The sequence below is a fragment of the Notechis scutatus genome, chromosome 5 (assembly GCF_049901735.1).
Source record: "Notechis scutatus isolate UNSWTSFEM ecotype Mainland chromosome 5, rNotScu1.2, whole genome shotgun sequence".
NCBI classification, from domain to species: Eukaryota; Metazoa; Chordata; class Lepidosauria; order Squamata; family Elapidae; genus Notechis; species Notechis scutatus.
Window position 1 is genome coordinate 50,856,693 of NC_142013.1, and position 24,368 is coordinate 50,881,060.

General features: G+C 36.9%; 1 protein-coding gene across 8 annotated transcripts in view; it reads right to left on the minus strand.

Annotated features, from left to right (window-relative positions):
* The window catches only part of TIAM1 (TIAM Rac1 associated GEF 1), a 222,692-nt gene that overhangs the window by 44,075 nt on the left and 154,249 nt on the right, over nucleotides 1-24,368 (minus strand). For all 8 annotated transcript variants that reach the window (XM_087966684.1, XM_087966680.1, XM_087966681.1 and 5 more), the window contains 5 exons: nucleotides 23,423-23,867; nucleotides 11,916-12,088; nucleotides 6,019-6,252; nucleotides 2,501-2,686; nucleotides 932-1,078 (listed from right to left, as the gene is read on the minus strand). In XM_087966684.1, coding sequence (XP_087822810.1) covers nucleotides 932-1,078; nucleotides 2,501-2,686; nucleotides 6,019-6,252; nucleotides 11,916-12,088; nucleotides 23,423-23,867 — 1,185 coding nt within the window. The remainder of the gene's footprint in view (nucleotides 1-931; nucleotides 1,079-2,500; nucleotides 2,687-6,018; nucleotides 6,253-11,915; nucleotides 12,089-23,422; nucleotides 23,868-24,368) is intronic.

Genomic DNA, 24,368 nt, shown 5'->3' on the forward strand with positions numbered 1-24,368 from the left:
AAAGTACAAAATGTACTCATTCTAAACTGCAACCATTTGGAAAAAATGAGAGTTACAAGCAAGAAACAGAAAAACATTTTTCAAGCCAGAAATGAGGGATGCTAATAGGCAGCATTTATAAATTGTAGCCAAATATTCTCAACATTATAAGCTAATAATATATAAAAGATTTTGTATGGAGACTAAGTTAAAGTATTTAAGTATTTAAAGTATTTAAGAATACTTGCAACAGATTATTCTTCTGTTGTGTTAAAATGCTAGATCTGTAAAATGATGAAATTATATTGGGGGAAACTCATACATATGCTTAATCCTACGCAGGCTCCTCAGCACAAAAAATATGAAGTCTGAAAAATTATCTACAAGATGGCCTGTCCCTTCTTAGAAAAGCTAGGATACAAACTTGCTATTTCACAGTTCAAAAGCCCAGATTCCAACTTGCTTCCCATTGCAAATTTAGATTTGAAGACTCTCCTTCCCTCGATGGGAAAATCTGACACATTTTGTGCTTTAATATAAAATTAAGAAAGCTGAATTGACTGCTAAGAATATAGCTTATTTTTAATAAACCTCAGAAACTTGATTAATAATTAATCATACTTTTTTTTCCTGTAGGAAAGAACTGCAAAAAAACCATCATAGCCTCAAAATTACATGGCTCAGGAATGGGAAATAGCCTGCATCAAGTAGATCACAGGCAACACATTTTCATCTAATAAATCTTGATGACGCAGAAAGCAGACATATATTCCAAGTTTTAAAAATTGTGGAGAAGGCTGAAAGAATAAATACAATAATGTATTTTGTAATGTATGTTACTTTTGTGTAATATAATAGTTCATATCTGCCCTGCATTCCAAGAGAAAAGAACATAATGTAATAACGAAAGGTCCATCTTCAAAGCCTCCAATTATTAAACCACCTGGGCTACCTGATTAATGCTTGGCCTCCCTTGCTTTTTCTTTGAAGCAGTGTCCAGGCCCCAAAGAGAAGAAAACCGGCTTCTTCGTTTGCTTGCTGATCTTGACATTACCTGTGTTCGTCTTCTGACACCAGATTCACCTGTGCGAGCTGCCACCTATCAGCCATAAAAATAAAATCTTAACTAACAAGAGATTCACAATAATGCCAAGAAATACATATCTACACATAAGTATTACACGAACGATTATTTAGGATGAGATAGATGTGCTCAATACTTGCTAAAAACTGGGTTTCACATACATTGCTCCTGCCGAAAGAGCAATTGCACATGTGCCATAATAGCACTGCATTGGTTTTTTTTTTTTAAGTTAAAACTTTCAAAGACCCAAACTTAATTTGGGTCTCTTCAAAGTATTAAAGGCAATGGAAATACTGCAGCAGCGTCAAAGAAATGCTTATTTTCTTAAATTGGAGGATTAAGTTATAAAATTTGAAGATTGCCTTGTCCAAGTGGAATCAGTTCATCCAGTGAGATGCAGTTGGGAAGAGTTATTGTGACTCCCAACCAAAGGCCTTTGATTGGGAGCCACAATAACTCTTCCCAACTGCATCTCACTGAATAGACTGATTCCACTTCCAGGAGCACCAGGGCTTAATTGCCTTCTGGAATAATATCATAAATGACTGGCTTCTTTCTGGGTGATGTTCCACAGGAGGAGGCCATCACAAAAAAGGGTCAACAAAGATCCAAAAGGTGACTGTTCTTTGTGGTGGCATCCTTCCTGTGGAACATCACCCAGAAAGAAGCCAGCCATTCCTGATATTATTCCAGGACGCAAGTAAGATCTGGTGCTCCTGGAAGGCTTTTGATAGTTGAATTGCCCCCAAAGAATGGTATTAGGAAATTTCCGATTGGCGTGGATATGGTACTGTTGATTACTATGGTTGTGTTGTTGCTGTTAAGTATTGTTTCTTTTCTTTTCTTTCTCTTCTTCTCTTCTATTGTTTGTTTCTAATTTCTATTTAAACCAAATTACTATAATAAGGACTGTAAGCCAAGTAAGTCATTTTTAATAGAGAACATTATAAGTCCTAGATAAATAGTCTTTTTTGAACAAATCAGAGACAATAGAAGGCCACTTAGTTCAACAGGTCAATTAAAACTTTTTATATGTGAATTGTACTGATGCTGCTGCTTATACTTGGTCTTAATGATTCTTTTCTTTTCTACAACAGGACAAGTTTTTCCATTGATTGATGACACTTAGATCTATTAAGCTTCCAGAAACAGGAACAGATTTTATCCCCTTCTGTTTTCCCTTTCCTCCCCATTTCCCCAACCTCTGTCCATGCAGTCTTGGAATTATAAATTTATAACACGGAAGAAAAGCAGCTATTAAGGTAAAGCTATGTTAGTCAGGAATTTGGAAGAGAAAGAGAAACATTTGTCACAAAGAATACATTTGGCTTTTTATGGCTATAGGAGCATAGACCAGATGTTGCATAGCAACAACATTCACTCTATACGAGATGATACCTAGTTTAATAAAAAAAATAACCTTCAAGTTAAACTCACCAGGGCATGAAAGGAGGACACTGAAAAGATTCCAAGACGACCCATTGCATCTTTAGTTGGACGGCTTGCAAATGCAAGTAGTGTTTTGGGGTTTGGCAGTTCCCCTCCTTGAAGACTAGCTAAGTAACAACGATATCGAAAGAGGTCCATTTGGAACTGTTCTAAGTTTTGTTCCCAAACAAAGATCTACAGAAAGACAAAATAAATTAAGGAGAAAATATATATCTTATATCATACAAACAGATCACATTTTGCATGAAGGAAGAATTTGATGTTCTAAATAAGTAAATACATTTATTTTGAAAAAAAGGAAAAGAGATAGAGATCCTAAGACAGGGGTGGGCAAACTACGGCCCGGGGGCCACATCCGGCCCGTTGGTCTGTCCAATGCGGCCCGCCCCTGAAAAAAAATCACTGCCATTGGTCTGTCCAATCCGGCCCGCCCCTGAAAAAAAAATCGCTGGGTGTGGCGTATTGTCCTGTGCCGCGTGGCCCCCAAAGCTGCAAAACAGTGCGGAGCGATCTAGGGGTAGGAAAGAAAAGAAATTTGCAAAGGCCTCGGCTGGGAGTTCGAAATCACCTTCGAGTGCGACCTCTCCGAAGGTGAGTCCCCGCCGATCCCCCCTTTTTTTCCGGGGCTTCCAGGCTTAAACTTTGCAAAGGCAAAGCTTGCAGGCTGGAGCGTCTTCCCGCCGAGGAGCGGGAAGGGTTCCACCCGGCGGGCGGGGCGGGCTGCTTGGAGCCACCTAAAGCTAGGCCGCTACTGGTGGAGCCTTGCCTTGCCTTGGTGCCCCGTTTCCCGGCTCGGCGGTCCTGCTCGGGCGGCACTTTAAAAGCCTACTCCCAGCACCCGAGCAACTTCCCAGCAACTTTCGGCTTCGTTTTAACTCGCGGGCGCCAGGCATGATATTCCGCTCTGAAAAAAAATTGGGGCCGGCCAAAAGAGACCCCCTGCCGCGCGCCCGGGAGTGCCCGCCGCTTTCCCTTGCCGGGCCGGGTGGCGCCGTGTTGCACGGAGGCTGGTCTGTGGCTGGCCCAGCTCCCTTTTCCTGCCGCTCAGCAGCCTCCGCTCACACCGCACGGGCTCCGCTCAAGTATCCGGCTGGGGCTGTCAGGAGTTGCTACCGCCGGTGCAGCTCCACGCGGCTCCAGTCCCGTTGCCTTTGGGAAGGGAAAGGCAAAACCAGGAGCCGCTGCTGCCGTTGCAAAGCGCCACCGCGGCTCTTCCTTTTGCCTTTCCTTCCTGAGGCAACGCGGGACTGGAGCACGGAGCCGCGCCAGCAACTCCTGACTCGGGGCCTCTGAGGGGAGGGAAGGAGGAGAAGAAGGGGTGGGGGGAAAGGAGGGGCGATTCCCAAAATCGGAATTCCGATTTTAATCGGAAGAATATCATGCCTGGGGCGCTCGCGCCTGGCCCCGAGCCACGCGGCGGAGGGGAAGCCCGGCGGGCAGGCGGGCAGGCGGGCAGGCGGGCTGCTTGGAGGAGGCGACCCAGCGGCGCTCCAGGCTTCCTCCGCCGTGCGGCTCAGGGCGAGGCGCGAGCGCCCACGAGTTAAAACGAAGCCGAAAGTTGCTGGGAAGTTGCTCGGTTTTCCGGGGCTTCAGGGCTTTGCAAAGACAAAGTTTGCAGGCTGGAGCGTCTTCCCCCGAGCGGAAGGTTCCGCCCGGCGGGCGGGCGGGCTGCTTGATCGGGCTGCTGTGCGGCTCAGGGCGAGGCGCGAGCGCCCGCGAGTTAAAACGAAGCTGAAAGTTGCTGGGAAGTTGCTCGGATTTCCGGGGCTTCCAGGCTTAAATTTTGCTCGGGTGGCACTTTAAAAGCCTGCTCCCAGCACCCGAGCAACTTCCCAGCAACTTTCGGCTTCCTTTAACTCGCGGGCGCTGTGCCTGGCCCCGAGCCGCGGCAGAGAGGAAGCCCGGCGGGCGGGCGAGCTGCTTGGAGGAGGCGACCCGGCGGTGCTCCGGCAGCAGCAACAGGCAGTTTCGCCTGGGCTCCGCTCAGGTGTCTGGCTGGGGCTGTCAGGAGTTGCTACCGCCGGCGCAGCTCCGTGCGGCTCCAGTCCCGCGTGCCTTGGGAAGGAAAAGGCAAAACCAGGAGCCGCTGAGCCTGAGCCTCCGGTGCCGCTGCTCCCGTTGCAAAGCACCGCCGCGGCTCTTCCTTTTGCCTTTCCCTTCCCAAGGCAACGCGGGACTGGAGCCGCGCGAGCCGCGCCGGCGGTAGCAACTCCTGACTCAGGGGGCCTCCGAGGGGAGGGGAAGGAGGAGAAGGGGGGAAGGGTGGGGGGCGATTCCCAAAAAATCTTGTGCTGACCCGGCCCATCTGTCAAATTTTAAAAGTCAATGCGGCCCCCGAGCCAAAAAGTTTGCCCACCCCTGTCCTAAGACATCTGTTTCTTGAATGTTAATAAGGTTACAATTTTAAAAAGCAGAAGTGTCTTAAGTTCATCATGCTTTCCACAGATGCCCAGTTTCAATTTCTTCTTTATTGTGGCCAGACTCTTCACTCAAAGATCCACAATCACTTAGAAACTTTTATGCAATAACATAAGGATATGAAGACACCACTTCAATAGAAAAAGACTTTCTGGATTGTTGACATCACCAGTTTAAAGTCAATGTTTATTATGTAAAATAAATAAAATATTCTGGGGAGTATTAAATTTCACCAGTTGGATCATCATTTGTGTTCTTCACCTTGACAGTGGAAAATATTTCTGTTGGCTGGAAATTCCCATTACACAGGTGTTCCTCATTTAATGACCAGCCATTCAACAACCATTCAAATTTATGATGGCGCTGAACAAATAGAACTTGCAATTGGTCCTCCTGTAACAGCAGAGTCATGCAATCCCCTGGCACTTCTGACAAAGTCAGTGGGAAAGCTGGCAGAAAGTTGCACGTCATGGTGACGTTAGGTTCTCACTTAACAACCTCAATTTAACAGCATCAATCAGGGTTGCCAAAACTGCCACCACTAAGTACCACTGTCATGTGATTTTTTTCAACTTATGTACATATCGCTTAATGATGGAGTTTCTGATCCCAATAAGTGTTAAATGAGGACTATCTGTATGATACAGTTTTCCTCTGGATAATATTCTGTACACATTTAGTAGTCCTAGATAACTCAGCACAGGTCAAATATGTTTACTGAATACAAATTTTGTTGTTTATTTATTTTTGCTGAATTTCCTTCAGGAGCTCAACATGGCATACACTGCAATTTTAAACATATTAATTAGCATCCCGAGATGAACTCAAAAGAGATTGTGCTCTATGAATTTACATATGATTTTAATCCTTAGCAAAGTCAATTGAAAGTGATTCCTTTCATGTTGGAACTTTTGTGTTTCAAAACAGAAATCAGATTGTTTCTCATTTTAAAAAAATTGACATACAAATTTTGGGAAACATAGTAGAAAAGACAAGTCTAACAACTTTTTAGTATTGCATAAGAAGTACTTTAGGTCACCTGAATTAATTTGAGAGTTGCAGATTGAATACATTAAAAGTAAAACTACCTGATCAAGAATTGTTTTCTTTTTCTTAGAGTCTCTAACTGAAGACAAGCTGAGGAAATGCATTTCTCCCATTTTCTTCATCTTCTCATCCATATCAATCTTCTGCTCCAGTTTTTTAATTTCAGTTTTCAACAGTTTCACAGTATCTTCCTTGTGGTGTTGTCGTGCTACTGCTGTTGCACAAGCAGAATGAACTGCTGTGATCCAATTCTCTAATTCTGTTTGGCTAGAAGTCTATAAAATAGAAAGGCCAGAAGCACCTTATTTAATATAAGCTGTTTTAAAAGATTCCGCTTCAGTAAACTTTGTAGATATTCATGCCTATGTTGTTTTATCACCTTCTATTTAGCATTAGAATCAAAACTAACAACTGAAGAATGTGTCATTAAAACTAAAGAATTATTGTGTTAAAGAAAGCTTCCTAGAACTTCCCCAAAGGAATATTCTGTGATTTAGACTAGCATTTTAGAGGCAGCATGTAAATATTTATAGGATAAGTATGTTTATAATAATAAAAACTAAACATAGTTCCATCAATATTAGTATCATTTAGCAACTTTATAACTGATCATAATAATTATTCTATAATATCTCTATTATCTTTGTAATTGAACATGAAACAACTATTTGACTAATCCATATCAAAGAATAAGTGATATGAAGAGTATTATTAGATCTACATGACTTATTATATAACATGCATTTATCTCCACCATTGCTACCACGATAGTTAGCAATATATATAAAGAAGCTAGAAAAGAAGAAGAAAGCAATAGAAGCACAATAGAAAATAGATTTATGGAAAGAAATGCTTCTGTCCTGACACAGAGATAAAATGATTTACCTGTTTTATTTCCTGGGAAGGTTGAAAAATTAACAAAATTTGATTTTAAATGCTCTTAAAATATAACTCAGGACTGAACAACCACTTCTAGCTAGCCAGCTTATTTTTTTTTCTCAGAATACCTTATATCAATTATATAAATCCCACAAGGTGAGGTGGGTAGCAAATAAATAAATACATTGCAGTTAAAATGAAGAACCAATTGCTTAGTTAATACATTTCCATAAATTATCCCCTGGCTACTGTTTTCCAGCATTATATCACTGCTATTTTTTTTTTAATGAAAAGACATATATGAGATCTGAATCGTCTTTCTATATCTTAAATTAAGAGTAAGTTCTTGTAACCCTTAACTATAATTTAATTAATTTGAGTGCTGGATAACTGGAACTGGAAGATGCATGAGAAAACTTGCAATTAGATCATGTGTGTAAAAAAAGGAATAGAATGTCTTTTCCTGGATCCATTTTTAAGATCTATACATAGAGAATATTACGAATATCTGAGATTTAAAGTCCTGCCTAGAAATCTGTTAACTACATACTAATATTTATTAACCTTTTCATTACTTTTCTTTCACCTGTTTTATATTTTTTTAAAATGTGTCACTGAATAACATCTCAAATTGTAGAAACATAGCCTGTTTTCCCGAGGCTTCCTTTTTTATATCTGATATACATACTAACTTTCAGTAAACAAGCTAAATAATGGGGAAATAATAACAACAATATGATAAACCAGGGGATAAACCTTGGGAAGGACTCGATAGGTGGATAAAAATGTAAATTCAGTCTAAACATCTGGCTGACTGTGTGACCTAGTATAATAACAATAATGACTGTTTTATTGGCATGGGATAACTATGGAAGGAGCATATAACAAGCTGTATTAGCTGGAAAAAACCAGAATAATTCTGGCTGACATTGGATATAGTTAACTGTAAGTGAAGTTTAAATTATAATGCTTTACTGCATCAAAGAATTCAGTTATTGGTTATGTCAGTGTTTTGACTGGTCAGTGACAGAAAGGGAATGTAACTATTATTTAAGTTGTCTAGAATTAAGTGAAGTAAGAGGACTGAGCTATTACAAACTAAGCAGAGTGTCGTTTTCTATTGTTCTGTCTCCATAAGAAATGTAAAACCTTATAAAGAAATATATGTACCTGAAACATGAGCATGCCATTTTAAGATGTCACAGGCATCTGATTAACACCAGATGTCTTTCAAATTTAATGGCTCTGTACAGGTATCCATGGTAGCTGCCTGTCTGAAGGAAATCAGCAGGAGTATATGACATATTTGAAAGCAAGGCAGCAAAAAAAAATGTGCCAGTGCTTTGAGGTAGGTCAGGAAATAGACACCAGAAGAACTATACAAGCTCAGTGTTATTGTTATGTAGTATAACAACATAATCTTGACATTGTTTCTTTCTCCTTCCCGCTTATGCTTAAGAGAGTCAAAGACTTATAAGCCTGAGTCTCTTTCTCGCCTCCTCCTGTCTTTTCTTTCCATAACTACTATTAGGTGCCTTCTTCAAAGTTATCTCTGAGTTCACAATAACATCAATTCTTTGCCTATGCAATATTTTTACAGTTTTGTTTTGCATTCAGTTTCATCAGCAGTTTCCGCTATATATTGAAGTCCTGAATGAGATTAAAATGGCCAAGGATCTTTATATCTGAAATTATAAGCAATAACATCTCATGAATAAGACCTTTGTACTAACTTTATATGCTACTTGATTCCATTTATATGCTGTTGTAAATATTCATGAATTATGTGGGCAAAGGTAGATTATTACCTTTAAATTATGGATATTTTTATAATTTTTTGCATAACAAATAAAAGATGGGGAGGTATAATAATATGCAGATTAATTCTATCTTACTACATTATATTTATATATTTCTTCCTACCCATAATTTATTTCCTAAATCTTAGGAGGAAGGGAAGGAAGGAAGGCCTAACAGATACACCATTGTCAGAAATCACTTTATAATTACAACAAAACACTATAATTGGCTTAGCTCTAGGAGGGCCCCTATGTATTTAGCAACTATCTGGCCCATTGTTTTCTAAGCTTCTTTCTAAAAATGTTTTGTATCTTTAGAGACTTATTATGAGTAAGATTGGTACATGAGGCAAACCCACTGACACAAAAAAGAGGTAAACTCACTGAAAGACACTTTGCCCTTCTCTACTAATCTTTCCTAGCAAAATAATAATAATAATAATAATAATAATAATAATAATAATAATAATTATTATTATTATTATTATTATTATTATTATTATTATTATTATTATTATTATTATTATTATTAATTATGTAATTTATTAAATATTTATGTCACATGACCAACAGTATTCTGGTAATTTACAAATTAAAAATAGAGAAAAAGAAAAGCAGACAGAAACAGAAAATAAAAGCACAGAATCCAAACAGGACTTTATCCATCCTTGCCAAAGGTCTGGGTGAACAATCAGGCTTCCAAGGTCCTTCAAGGAACCAGTAGGGTGGGGGCCATTCAAATCTCATTCCAGAAGGCAAGAGTTGTTACAGATGAGACCATTTCTGGGCTCCTAATCAAATATATTAGTTAATCAAAGAAACTCTGAGCACATCAACCCTGCCAGATTGAAGCATCAGACAGATATTACAGAAGGCAAGCAATCTCTCAACTGTCCCATAGGGTAATGACAAAGCACCTTGAATCACATCTTGAATCATAGCTGCAAGCTATCTGGCAACTAATGCAGCTTGCAAAACAAAGGGTTAAATGAACATCCCAAGAAGTGCTCATCACTGCCCTCATTGCTATCTTCTGAATAAGTTGAAGCTTCTGGGTGAACTTCAAGGGAAGCTCCATATAGAACACATTGTAGTAGTAAGTCATAACTGACTGAAGGCTCCCTTTATCTAGGAAAGGGTGTGACTGGCATGCCAGATAAAGCCTTGCGAAGTTCTACCTGGCTACAGCTGCCACCTGCTCATTGAGCAGGAGCTCTGTTTAAGTAAACCCTCAAATGGCACCCCATCCTTGAACAGTGAAGTGCAAGGTTATAAATGAAATATCCTCAAATCTGGGCAGCCCAAACACTCACAATCACCCAGGTTTGATAGGAGTTTATTAGAGATGATTCCATCCCATCGTAGTCTTTAGGCACTGGGACAGAATCTTGGCAGTATCACTCAGTTGACCCGGGTCAAAAGATGTAATTTGGTGTCATCAGCATACTGATGATACCAAACCCCAAATCAGCAGAGAACCTCACACAGTGATTTAATGTAGACAGTATAAAAAGAGAGAAAGGAAAAAAAAGAACATGAAGCATTCCATAAAGGAGGGTTCTAGGGAGCAATTTCTTCCTCATCCTCATGACTGGAACTGATCCTGGAGATAGGACGAGAACTATTATAAAATGGTTCATGCAATTCCCAACCTGTGAAGCCAGCTGAGAAGGACATCTTGGCCAGCAAAGTTGAAAACTGCCAAGTCATCCAGGAGCCCAAGGATAGATATGCAGAAAATGAAGAATGTCACCTCTAGGGTGCTTCTCAATTCATGCATATAAAAATCAAATAAGCTGAACTCAATATTTCAGAATCTTCAGCAATATCCAAAGATTCTTGGCAGATGCACAAATGAAATTGCTCACTGGATGACAAAACAATCTGACACCTATTCTTTAAGAGTATCTCTCCACCTAAAGCAAGTAAATCTTTACAGGAAAAAAAATACTGTATATACTCGAGTATAAGCCTAGTTTTTCAGCCCATTTTTTGTGCTGAAAAAATCCCCTCGGCTTATACTCGAGTCAGATTCCTCTGAAAAAAAAAATGGTGTGGAGTCGCGGCCTCGGCGGCAGCAACTCCCAACAGCCCCAGCCGGGAAGGGAAAGGCAAAAAGCGCTTTGCCTTTCCCTTCCCGAGGCGGCGGGACTGGGGCCGCGCCGGCGGTGGTGACTCCTGACTCAGGGGCCTCCGAGGGAGGGGAAGAGAGTGACTCCTGCCTCCCGCTGTCATCATCATCTTCTTCTTTTGGGTTAGTGAATCAATTAAACCTTTCATGATAGTGAGATCGTTTCCCAAATTAATTATTTTTATTTTGAAATTTACCAGTAGCTGCTGCATTTCCCACCCTCGGCTTATACTCGAGTCAATAAGTTTTCCCAGTTTTTTTGTGTAAAATTAGGTGCCTCGGCTTATATTCGGGTCGACTTATACTCGAGTATATACGGTATTTTATGATATATTTATGCAATGTTTTCTTTTGTGGAAAAGATATATGCATACTTCAAAGCAGAGTTCAGGGCAGAGTTATAACAAATATCTCAAGTAGTGTTTATAGAACTGCAGTAAAATATTTTATGAGTTCTAATGTTATGTTTCCCCATATATTAAATGTAGGTATTAAATACATGTTTTCTACACTTCTCTTTGTGATCCAACATTACTATTATTATTATTATTATTTTGGAAAACATGTGCCTCAAATATATCACAGCATAGCCAAAGAATGATATGATGTAGTCTAGTCTTGCCAAAAAAAATCCTCTGGAAACAAATTCCTATCAGCTCTAAATTGCATAAAGTTCCCCAACATTTGGTTATATCATGGCACTATGTATTTTAGATAAGCCCAGTTTATAAAAAAAGCCCACATTTATCTATGCTATCTATGTATCTACACCACTTATTTATGTAATAAAACTCTGAGTGGTGAAAAAAGAAAAAATCCTAAATATCATTAGTTATTATAATTTATATAATTATAAATAATTAAGCAGGTCAATAATTAGGTGGCCCCTTCAAATGTTGAAGTATCATTTAGGGCAGGGGTGTCCAACCTTGGCAACTTTAAGCCTGGAGGACTTCAACTTCCAGAATCCCCAGCCAGCAAAGCTGGCTGAGGGATTCTGGGAGTTGAAGTCCTCCAGGCTTAAAGTTGCCAAGGTTGGACACCCCTGATTTAGGGCTTTCTCTGAAGGATATGTTCAAGAAGGAAATCAACAGCATCAGCAGCAACAACATGGATGGATGAAACTAACCTGAAAGAGAAATGCATCTCCAAGGGAATTGCTGAGGCAAAAAACAAAATCTTTCTTTGGATGTTCAGGTACTGCTTGTACTATGCTGTTTTCCACCCAGACTGCATGTTTTGGGATGCTGTTGTGGTCTATCCCAGATCTGCCATCACTTTCATAGAAGAATAAAGTACAACCTTGAAAAAAACAGCAACTTATTAGCAATGTATGTATCTGACAAGATAATATGGTTAGCAGAATATAACCTTTCAGAATTATGCAATGCCAGCATTCAGAATGATGAAACAATAGAAATAATAGCCTGTACGAGTGCTAATAATTAAATAATCTAGCATGTTCTGCTGTGGATCGTGTATATCTACTATTTCATTCACTTAGCCATATCCTGCTTCAGTATGTTCCATTTCATACACTATACAAATATATACAGTATTTGCCATTCCTATTCATGCAACAATTATATTCACCAAGCATGCTGCACTTTCTGTGGACTGAGAGTGTTTCCCCTAAAAACTTGATTTTTTGAAAAAGTGAAAAATCACTAATATCTTGATTCCCCACCTTCTGTTCAGAGCTAATGCCAGTTTGACAACACAATGACCAGTATTACAGAATTTTCAGAGTACAACACTTAGTAATACAACAATGCATGAAGCACAATATAGAAACTATATTACCATTTTCAATATGTGGGCCCTATGTAGCATTCCTTCAGAATAGTAAGGACAACAGTAATGGTCAATTGTGGCATATTCTGGGTGTAGGGAATTGGTCAACCAAAGCCCAATTTTACACTGAGCATCCTAATACTATTTTATACAAGCTTAAATCTCTAATCTAGAGACAATCTTGCAAGCAATATATTGTTCTGTACATCTCAACAACCTGAGACACATGCAACCTATTAACGCATTTGCTTAAAGAAATCTCTGTGCATTTGAGTTTAATCAATTGTCAAGAGCTTGACATGTGCAGGACTTCCTTGATTACTTAACACATTTATGAATAAAAGAATGTTATGGCTGCATTGCATTTTTGGATGCAAATGATGCTATGTTGTTGGCTCAGGAGCCAAATAATTTGCAGAGAATGTTATATGTAACCAGGAGTATTGGTCTGAAAATTAATGTAGTTTTTGTCTGACAGGAAAAATGGAGTAAAAAATTTCAAGACACACATAAAATATTGCAGCAGGTTTACTAAGATAGACTTTTTATTTTTTTAAGATGTAATAGAAAAGGCAATGTGTTGAGAAATGACTGTCCATGAGAAGTAAATATGGCTCTGTCCACTTTATTATATGAAAGTATGGTGGATTGTATAAAAGTGAGTAACCGGTATGAAATAAGCACATTGGCTTGGTCATAGAGAGTGAATGAATGGGGACTTAACTCCAAAGCAAATATATGAAAGGAGAATAAGGAAATGGGTGGAAAGGAAATGGAATACTGAGAAAGTCATGTTGGATGGAGTTGATGGAATCCTCGAAAAGGAGATGAGAAATATAAAGAACAAAAGTCTTCCATGAAGGAATTACTTAAGATTTCTCATGAGTTTTTTAAAAAAAAAATAAATTAAGCTGATACAGTTCTGGTTCTCAAAGGAGTATCTAATTGCAAAGGAATACATAAAAGGGGATGCCACTACTAAGCAAAGGTAAAGCCATTTCATATGGGGAAAAGAATCTGAGTCAGATTTATTACCCTAATTTAAAAAATTTCATTACACTGTCAGATTGGATAGATGAAAATAGATGAAAAACATGTGTGCATAATACTGAAGGAGTCCTATTTCTCTTTAACATACTTCTTTAAAAAAAAAACTTTATTGATTACAAAACCAAAATATCAAACAAACACAACACACAGAAGAAGAAAGAAAAGAATTAGAAAAAAAGAAAATGATTAAAAAACTAACAATTCTACTATCGACAGTCTATGGTTCCTTGTTTGTTATTAATATTGGTGATACATTTACAAATACATCTTATTGCGAATATATAATTATGATTTACATTTTACGTTATTTACTAATATATTTTCTATTTTTGTTCTATCCAGTCATACCAGCATTCCCAGCTTCTATAATATTCTGATGTTTCTTTTTCCTTAAGTGCTAAGGTTAACTTGTCCATCTCTGCACAGGCTGTTATCTTCTGTACAACCATCTCCTCTGTTGGAATATCTGCTTGTTTCCAACACTGTGCAAAGGTTATGCTGGCTGCAGTAAGAATATGCAGTATTATATATTTGACATTTTTAGGAATTTGTCTATTAAATATCCCCAATAGGAAGAATTCTGGTTTTAATTCAATTTGCTCTGCCGTTATTTCCTCTAACCATTTTTTTATTCTATGCCAGTATCTTTGGGCTTCAGTGCAGGACCACCACATATGAAAAAATGTTCCCTGTTTCTTTTTACATTTCCAGCAATTCGGATTCATGTTAGGAGACATTTTCGCTATTCTCAAGGGTGAGAGATGCCATCTATAAAACAATTTTATAGGCATTTTCTTTATATGCTGCTGATCTTGTAATTTTATTATTCCTTGTCCAAACCTTTTCCCATTCTAATAATGTAATGCTACGTCCTATGTTTCTGCTCCAAGCTATCATGTTGCTTTTGACTACTTCCTCTTCTAATTCCGTCTCTAGTAAATAATTATAAAATTTAGTTATGTTTTTTTTAATCAGGACCTAATAAAATTTTATCTATTTGTTGTCCCTTAGTAAAAATTCCAAAAAATTTTCTTGTCCTGGCTATATCTATTTTGAATTTGCAAGTAAGCCCACCAGTCTACTTGTAGCCCCTGTTCTTGGAGATCTTGCCATGATTTTAAAGTTCCTTGCGCATCAAGAAGGTCTTTGTATTTTATCATTTTATTAAGATCTAGATTATTTGGATGTATCATCGCCTCCATCCAAATGAGATCCAAATTGGGATTTTTAAATAATGTTTTTTTTTATTTTGTTCCAATTAGCCAAAAAGGAATCTCTAATTATATGTCTGTGGAAATACTTCTGCTCAATTTTCCCAATGTCCCATAAAAATGCATGCCATCCCCTCTGTAAATCATGGCCTTCTAAAAATAAGATCCTTTTATTCGACAGATTTACCCACTCTTTCAACCAGAGTAAGGAGGCTGCACTATAGTATAATTCCCAATTTGGGAGTGCCATACCTCCCCTGCTCTTCATATCTTGCATTGCCTTTAGGTTTATCCTCGGTTTTTTCCCTTGCCAGATAAATTTGGTGATTATCTTGTTAAGTTCCACGAAGTAATTTTTATGTATTTTTATTGGTATTGTTTGGAATAAGTAAATAAATTTGGGCAGAATATTCATTGGCAATCCTCCCTAATAAGGAGATTTGCAATTTAACCCATATCTCTAAATCTTTTTTAACTTGCTGTAATAATTTATTATAATTATTTTCCATTAGAGTTTTGCATTGAGCCGTCAACCAAATTCCTAGGTATTTAACTTTTTTTACTATTTGTAATCCCATTATCCTTTCCAATTTTAGTTTTTGTTTTTCTGTTAAATTTTTAATTAATTAATTTCATTTTTTCCCTATTAACTTTAAGTCCTGCAACTTTTCCAAATTGATCTAACTCTTTCAATAATTCTTGACCAGTTTCAATTGGTTCCTCTATGAAAAATACCATATCATCCACAAATGACTGGAGTTTATATTCTTCTTTTTTAATTTTTAGTCCTTTTATTCCTGGGTTCTGTCTAATTCATGTAAGCAGCGTTTCCAAAGATAATATGAAGAGCAGAGGGGATAATGGACATCCCTGCCTGACTCCTTTCTCTATTTTTATTGAGCGCGTGTACTCTCCATTAATTATAATATTTGCCTTTTGTGAATCATATATTGTAGTCACGATGTTTTCAAACTTAGTACCTAGATTCATATTGTAAATTTGTTGAATTAGGAATTGCCAATTTAAATTGTCAAAGGCCTTCTGTTCATCCAAGAATATAAGGGCTATTTGTTTCTCCGGGTGGGCTTCATAGTATTCCAAAACATTTAATACTATCCTTAAATTATTCCTGATTTGTCTATTAGGAAGGAATCCGTTTTGATCTTTAAGTATATATTAATTCAACATTTTTTCAATCTATTTGCTATAATTGTAGTAAATATTTTATAATCAGTATTTAACAGGGAAATTGGTCTATAGTTTTGTAAATGTCGTGAATCTGAATCTTCTTTCGGAATCAATGATATCAATGTCTCCTTCCATGAATCCGGCATTCTTGCTGCTAGTAGGACCTCATTATATACTTCCACCATGAGAGGTCTTATTTGTTCTTCTATATTTTTATAAAGTTCCTTTAGTATCCCGTTGGGTCCTGGAGTTTTATTGTTCTTTTGGTTTTCTATTGCTGCTTTTAACTTGGGCCACGTAATATCTCTAATTAACATATCCTTCATCTCCTCCTTAATTATTTTATCTTTAGTAATACCCAAATAGTTTCTTATCATATCCTCATTTACCTCCTTTTTATAAAGATCTTCAAAAAATTTACATGCAATTTCTTTTTTCTGTTCTATCCCTTGTTGGGCATCCCCGTTCTCATCTATTAATTGGTAGATCAATCTTTTTTGTTTTTCTTTTTTAAGTTTATAGGCCAACCACCTTCCTGGTTTATTGGCCTGTTCAAAAAATATCTGTCTGGCTGTATTTAACTTTGAGACCATTCCTTCTTGTTCGATTAAATTTAATTTATGTTTAGTTATTATCATCTGTTTTTTCAATTTGCAATCTTTTGGGGTGTTTTGCAGCTGAATTTCTAATTCTTTGATTCTTTGTTCTAATTTATTTTGTTGGGCATATTTTTCTTTATTTTTTTTAGCAGTGTATGATATCATTATGCCTCTTATTACTGCCTTCATTGTATCCCAAATATTCTGTTTCGTAGTTGCCTCATTATTATTTTCTTTTTAAAAATAGTCTAATTCCTCATCAAGTTTATTCATAAATTCTTTCTCTTTAATTAACTGTGTATTTAAGGTCCACCTTTTCCTTGGTTTCTTCCTGCCTTTCCACACTATCTGAATCGGGTTGTGATCTGCCCATCCGTTTGGTAAGATTTCAATCTCTTTTAATTCATTTACTAATTCACCATTCATCCACACCATATCAATTCGTGTCCATGATTGGTGAGGGTTGGAGTAAAATGTAAATTGCTTTTTCTCAGGGTTTAATTTCCTCCACATGTCTATCAAATTTAGTTCAATCATCATTTCTTCACATGTTTTTGGTAGTTCTCTTTTTTTCTTCTCCCCCCCCCCCCTACTATGATCTTTCTGGTGGTCCACAATAGCATTGAATTCTCCCAAGATACAAATATTCCTTTTATCTAATTCCACTAATTTCTCATGAAGTTGTTTAAAAAATTCCTTTTGGTTATCGTTAGGGGCATAGATTACCACTAGTAGAATTAGAATTGATTTAATCCAAATTTGTAACATCAGAATTCTTCCATTGGGGTCTATCCAAATTGGCTCTGCTTTCATATCGTCTTTCACATATACTGCTATCCCTTTCTTTTTCCTAAAATCTGCTGGCGACGTATACAAATTCCCTAGCTTGGGGCATTCTAAATATTTTTCTTCTTCCTTATATGAGTTTCCTGTAAACATATTATATCTGCATTTTGTTTAATTAATTTGGTTAATATTCTTTTCCTTTTTATCCTAGAGTTTAGGCCATTTATGTTAATTGATAGTATTTTCTTTTCTTCATCCATCACCTAATTGACTCTTGTTCTTTGTCTTGTAGTTACTTCTGTCTCTCTTTGTGGCTGATTGTGCATCTTTGGTTCTTCTTTCTCTTGATGTTGTTTATTTTTTGAATTCCTACAATTCCCATCTCTATTTTTTTGGTAGTCTTGGTCGTCTTGCAAATTCATTTCTAACTCGTCTCTACTACTTGATTCTTCATGGCCTATCAATCGTTCGTAGAATTCTTGGGCTTTTTCCACAGAGTCTACTTTAATTTTTCTTTCTTCCCAAGTGATTAGCATTCCCTCTGGGATTAGCCATCTAAATATGATACCGTTCTGGTTTGATTGGTTCGCCAAGAATTTATAATCTTGCCTCTGCTCTCTCACTCTTCTTGGGATTTGTTTAAGCACCAAGATTTCTTTCCCTTTGTATGTAATTATTTCTTCTCTAGAAATTTTATATATATCTCGAACTTTCCTTCTGGTAAATCTCACATGGACCTCTTTTGGATGTTTATGTCGTCTTGCATAATTTGTGCTCACTCTGTATACTTCGTCTAACTCTTTCAGAATATCGTCCTTATCTTTTTCCAATAGGTCTGCTAATATTCCTGCCATCACTTGTTCTAAGTCCTCTTTTTTAGATTCCGTTATATTTTGGAATCTTAGATATGCTGCGGCCTTATCCATTTCCAAATATACCAAGGAGTCGTCCATTTCTTTACTCACATTTCTTAATTGCTGACCAACCATTTCCAGCTTTTTTCTGTTTTTTCCATTCTTTTCTTAATCTCCTTTATTGTTGATTCGTTCCTTTCTAGTGCTTGCTGTATTGTTTCAATTTTTTGATCCAGGTTTAGAATGTCTAGTTTCATTTCTGCCTTTAAGTTTCCCATCTCTTCTTTTAGTTCATTTGTGTCAGCTCTTGATTCGATATGATTTTTTACCACTATTTCCTGAAGCTTCAGCATGGACTCTTGTAAAGTAAGAAGGTTCGATTGAATGTTGGCATTCGTGATGATAGGTTGTTTTTCTCCAGATAAAGTTTCTTCAATTGTCTTTTGTGCCATCACTGAGGTTGATGGAATTTAAGTTGTTTGCATTGAAGAAGTCTTCTTTCCAGTTTTAAGCGTTGTATTAGTGACGGAGGTAATTTCTTGTAAAATTTGTTTTTGTTTTGTATTATATTAAATATGTTGTCCCAAATTAACATTCAATATTAAGAAATATCAACTATAATTGGCCACTATGCTAAATAATATGATATGTTACAGGATTAACCTCTCTTATCAATATATATATATTTTCCAGCTAATTTCTAAATCAAATATTTGGTTTTGTAATTCTTAATAATATATCAAATTCCTCTATTTAAATTTAAATAATATTAAATAATAATATTAAATAATATTAAATAATAATATTAAATAATATTAAATAATATTAACCTGTATATCTATAAGTACTATAGAATCCCAAATCTCAGAATAGTGTTATAAAATAATGTTTCAAATACTTACAAATCTATAGATATATCAACCTTACTATACAATAATTAATTAGTTAATCTATAATCACAATTAATCACAATTAATTATTTAATTCAATCTACTCAACACCTATAATCAAATATCTATACTTAAATAATTAATTAATTATCACCTCCCTTTTTTATGTGTGTTATAACCAAATATAAACTACAATATTACTAATGTATCAATTAAATATATATAAATTACATTTACCACATTCAAAAATCAGTTAAGTTGGTATCAAGAAATAATTATTGCAATCCGCAAATTTAAAAGCTTAAAGTGTCTTAATATAATTGTTCAGTTCTTCAAGATTCCTTCACTGAGCGCACCGGAAGTACAGAGTTGCTGAGTAATGTCTCTGATTTCACTATCTCACCACACTTTCCGCTGTAGTGGTATCTCCTTTCATTTGAAAGTTTAACAAATCAATTTTTAGATTCAAATACTCTCTTTCTTTAATAAATCTTCTCCACTTACTACAGCTCCAGTCCAATAATCCAAAAGGAGACTAGTAAATTATTCAGTTTCGTTCGTGGAATATTTAAAGTTGTAATTTAATTCCTTACTTCAAGTCTCCCCCCATCTCAAGTTCGTCCTTCCAATTTTCCCCAAAGTCCACAATTCAAATCCTTCAAAGTTCCCTTAAATTAAATTATTGTTCTTTCTTCTTTTTTTTTCTCTCCCCCATATTATTATCAGTCTCTCAGATCCCTCCAATTCTCTTATCTTCTCTGTCCGATCTCTCGCGTCCTTACCCTCTTCCGTCTCATGAGCCCTTTCGCTTTCGCCGCCACTCATATCTGCTTTGGCCGCTATTTTCAGGCTTCGCTCCGACTAAGATACTCCAATATTCAACACTCAATCAGGATTGCAAATTCTTTCACTCGCACTCTTCGTTCACCACAGTCTGTCACTCACTCACTTCCTCTTGTATGCAACGATCAAGGCTTTAGGACTGCCATTGCTGACAATCTCTTGTTGTCGGTCTCCTCAGGGTTTCTCTACGTCGCGATGAGAATCGCCTTTTCCACACCACGACTTGAGTCTCCCCACATTGGCACACTTCTCTACAAGATGCGTGCACCCCTAAGGATCACTCCAACAGCAAGAGGAGATAGCATGAAACCCAGAGCGAGCTTCAGCACCTCCGTTCGCCCATATCTCGTCACCAGAAGTTCTCTAGCATACTTCTTAATTGTCATTAATTTTTCATTAATTTTCATTAATTTTGGGGGACTAGAGCCGATTTAGTCAGAGTTAGCAAGGGAAAATAGAATGTATTTTCATAAATTAAACAGCTTTTTTTGTTTTTACCAATCTGCCTTGCCTTTCTATAAATGAAACCAAATAATGAGAGAACCAGCAGATATAATCACTGGTTCCTGAAACAAAATCATTTGGGGATAATTAGATGTATACACCCTTGAAACATGATATGTTCCAAGCTGACTTAAACAACAAGAATTTTCTGGGGAAAAAAGTTGTGGCCTGATCTAGGGTCCCTGAAAAGGAACAAAAACTAGCACAATAGTTTAGCTAATGATCAGTTTCAAGTTTTTTTTTAAAAAAACCGATTTTTCAGTTAGGCTAGACTTTATAGCTTGAAAGAACTTTTAATTATTTTCAGATGAATTTTTCAATTTAATATATATTTTCTAATTTCAAGTTATAGTTACCACGTTAATCCAAGACTTCAGAAGTCAGTTGTCAGCAAAACAAAGCAGTTAATTTCAAAGCTTAAATACTAATATTACTAAACCTCAGTAATCCAATCCGAGTCACACTTTAAAGTAATACCTCTTTTCTAATCATTTTCCCCCTCTTTCTCTCCAGATGGCTGTGTTTATTTGTGTCACACTGTCACATTCTTCCTGCACATTGCTTGGGTTATACAAATTACTGCTCTCCCAATCCTTAACTCGCCACAGCTGATCAGTTTTTCTGGACTCAGCTGTAATATAAGCAAAACTATTACAGATAGTCCTCAACATACAACAGTTCAAAGTTACAATGGCACTGAAAAAAGTGACATGACTGTTTTATAACAGTTATGACTGTTGCAGGATCCCAGGGGCATGTGATCACTTTTTGAAACCTGCTAACAAGCAAAGTCAAAAGAGAGACCAAATTCACTTAACCACTATGTTACTAACATAACAGTTGTGGCAAGAAAGGTCGTAAAATGGGACAAAACTCACTCAACAACTGTCTTGCTTAGCAACAGAAATTTTGGGCTCAATTGTGATTGTAAGTCAAGGACTATCATACATTCAACCTCTAGAGCACAGGTGTCAAACTTGCGTTGTCACATTGTCACATGACACATTGTGACTTTTTTCCTGTTAGCTAAACCAGGAGTAGGCATGGCCAGTGCTTGACACATCTGGCCTGCAGGCCACGAGTTTGAAACCCCTGCAGAGGCTTTAGGCAGTCCTTGCTGTGAAATAATGGAATCACGGTATCCCTTGGATCTAGCTATTAACTAGTATTTAATATTGTTTCAGAATAATTTGATAGAGAAATTAGCTGCCATGTCCCTTATTCCTTGATCTTCCTTGAGCCATATTCAATTGCCGCCACCACCACTTAATTCTTGTATAGATAGCATTACAAATACCATATGGGTATCCTCTCATTTAGGCCAAAATTATTTATTCTGATATGAGCTTCTCCTAAAGTTTATTTAGCGTTCTGAGGAAAATAATAAGAATCACGTGGTTTAAAACTGTGGATTGTATTATGTTTCTTTCAGGCTCTTGTGGTTTCTATTATCTTTTCTGTCTTAAGTGACAGTTGAAAAGTGCTCTTGTGAAGGAAAAGCAGTGGAACAAAACTGTAATTACACAAATACTGTCTATGTGAACTAAACTATCACATTTATACTACGCTTGCTTAAGATATTAGAAAAATTGTAAGAGTCATGTAGCCAGTTATATTTAGCAATCTGAGGAAAAAACAACTGTAATCACAAGGAAAATCGGAAAAAAATTCAAGTCTAGCATATGTATTCAGAAACAATTACCACAGCTTATAAATAGGAGATTATTTCCAAATAAATGTACTTTGGATTGGGATCTACTGTTAATTCACACTATCATTTGTCACTGTATGACACTGTTTCTGCTAAAGTAAAGGAATTTTTCCAATACAAAAATTACATTTTAATCCATAGATAAAGATATTAACTTTTGATGGAAATGACCACTATCAAATATCAGCTTGTAACACTTGCTTTAACTGATAATGGAAACGAATTTAAATGAAGTGTTGATGATTTTGAAACAGTGTTTATAGAGTGGAAACACAGCAATTGAGGCCATTATTAAAATCATTGGTATTTAATTGTCTATATTTACATTAATTTCTACAGACAGTCTTATGATTTATGATCAGTCTCTAAATGATATTCAAAGTTATGATATATCTTTCCCTAAAGTTACTTATGACCTGTTTTTGAACTTACAACAGTGCTCACACTCTCATGCACACACACATAGTCACATCATTGTATTTGGGGAACTTAGCAACTGGCTCTCTTTTATGACCATTTGCAGTAGCCCATGGTCACTCTACTACAATTTGCAACATTTTTTGCTGGTGGCATTTACTTCTAGTTTTCCAACAAAAGATACCCATTGGAAAAAGTGGATTTGCTTAACAATCATGGTGTTGGCTTAACAACTGCCACACAAAAAGTTGAATTATTGGGTCTGGCCATGTGATGCCTTAATTTACAACTGCAATGATTTACAGCTGTAATTCTGGCCTTAATTCTGGTCATAAGTTGAGGACTACCTGTACTAACATAGTATGTTCTCTCCAAACATGTTAAGAAAGGAAGAAAAATCCAATCATACAACAAAAGTACTTGGCAAGTTAGCCTTTCACCAAGCCTCCCTCCAAGCCCTCTACACTTCAGTTGCAATCCTAGTGGAATTGTTGTCTGACCAAGCAAGGGGGGAAGAGCTTCAAAACAGACATGCTAAGCCTTCAACAGCATATAACCTTTCAACACATAATAATGTATGTCCACAGAAGAATATTGATCACTTCACAAAATGAGCCTGCAAAAGGTATGCATGGGTTTGATATCTGTTTACAAATAGCATGAGACACATATTTCTCACCAATGCATACACATTCTTAAATTTCCAAGCAAGCCTTCATTAATTCTATATAATTTTAGGTGCTTTTATATTTTTGTAATGTGCAGTTAAACAAAATATATTCACTTTACCTTTCAAGGAAACCCAATACTGCTTCCATTTCCTCCTTGTGGCTAGCTCCACCTTCTTGTTCTTTTTATGGACAAGGAAGTTTTTCACTGCAAGAGCTCCAGCCTTCCTTACTGTACCCTGCCCAGCTGTAAGAAGAATATCCGACTGTCCTGGGGAACTCAAAGTCCCACTGCTCTGTTCATCACTCAGGGTAGAGCCAACCTCATCCAAATTGTCATTGGTGCTGCTCAACTCCAACTCTCGTCGAAAGTTCTCATAGACTCCCTGACGGGCCCCATCTCCAGTTGACGAACTGCCACTGTCACTACCAGCAAAGGCTCGGCTGGTTGTTGGTGAGTAGCTGGAGTTTGTGGCATTTGAACGTCTAGAAAGGAGGTCTGTGTCTGTTGTTGCACCCTCAATTCCACTGTCAGCAAATTCACTCCCATCTCCTGTATTAACATCCTATTTAAAAATAAAAAAAAGCAATATGAAGAAGTGCTCCAACTCAGTCTAGCTACTAAAAACTTTATTTTTGCAGTTAAATTCTATTCTTTGCTGTCTACATAGAGCAGTTTCATTTAACTTAGCACTTATTATGACCACCTAGTACAAGAACCTTCATTCAGAAATCAGGGAGCATACTTTTTATAGTTCTATGTAATGTAAAATATATTTACCTTATTTGCTAGTTATTTTTTAAAAACTTTTCCTGGGACCTAATAAAAATTTTAATCAAAAATTTAACATATAATATAGTTTAATACAGTGGTGGGATTCAATTTTTTTTACTATCAGTTCTGTGGGCATGGCTTGGTGGGAGTGGCAAGGAAAGGATACTGTAAAATCTCCAGTCAGAGGTGGTATTTGCTGGTTCTCTGAACTATTCAAAATTTCCACTACTGGTTCTCCAGAACTGGTCGGAACCTGCTGAATACCACCTCTGGTTTAATACATTTATTGGAA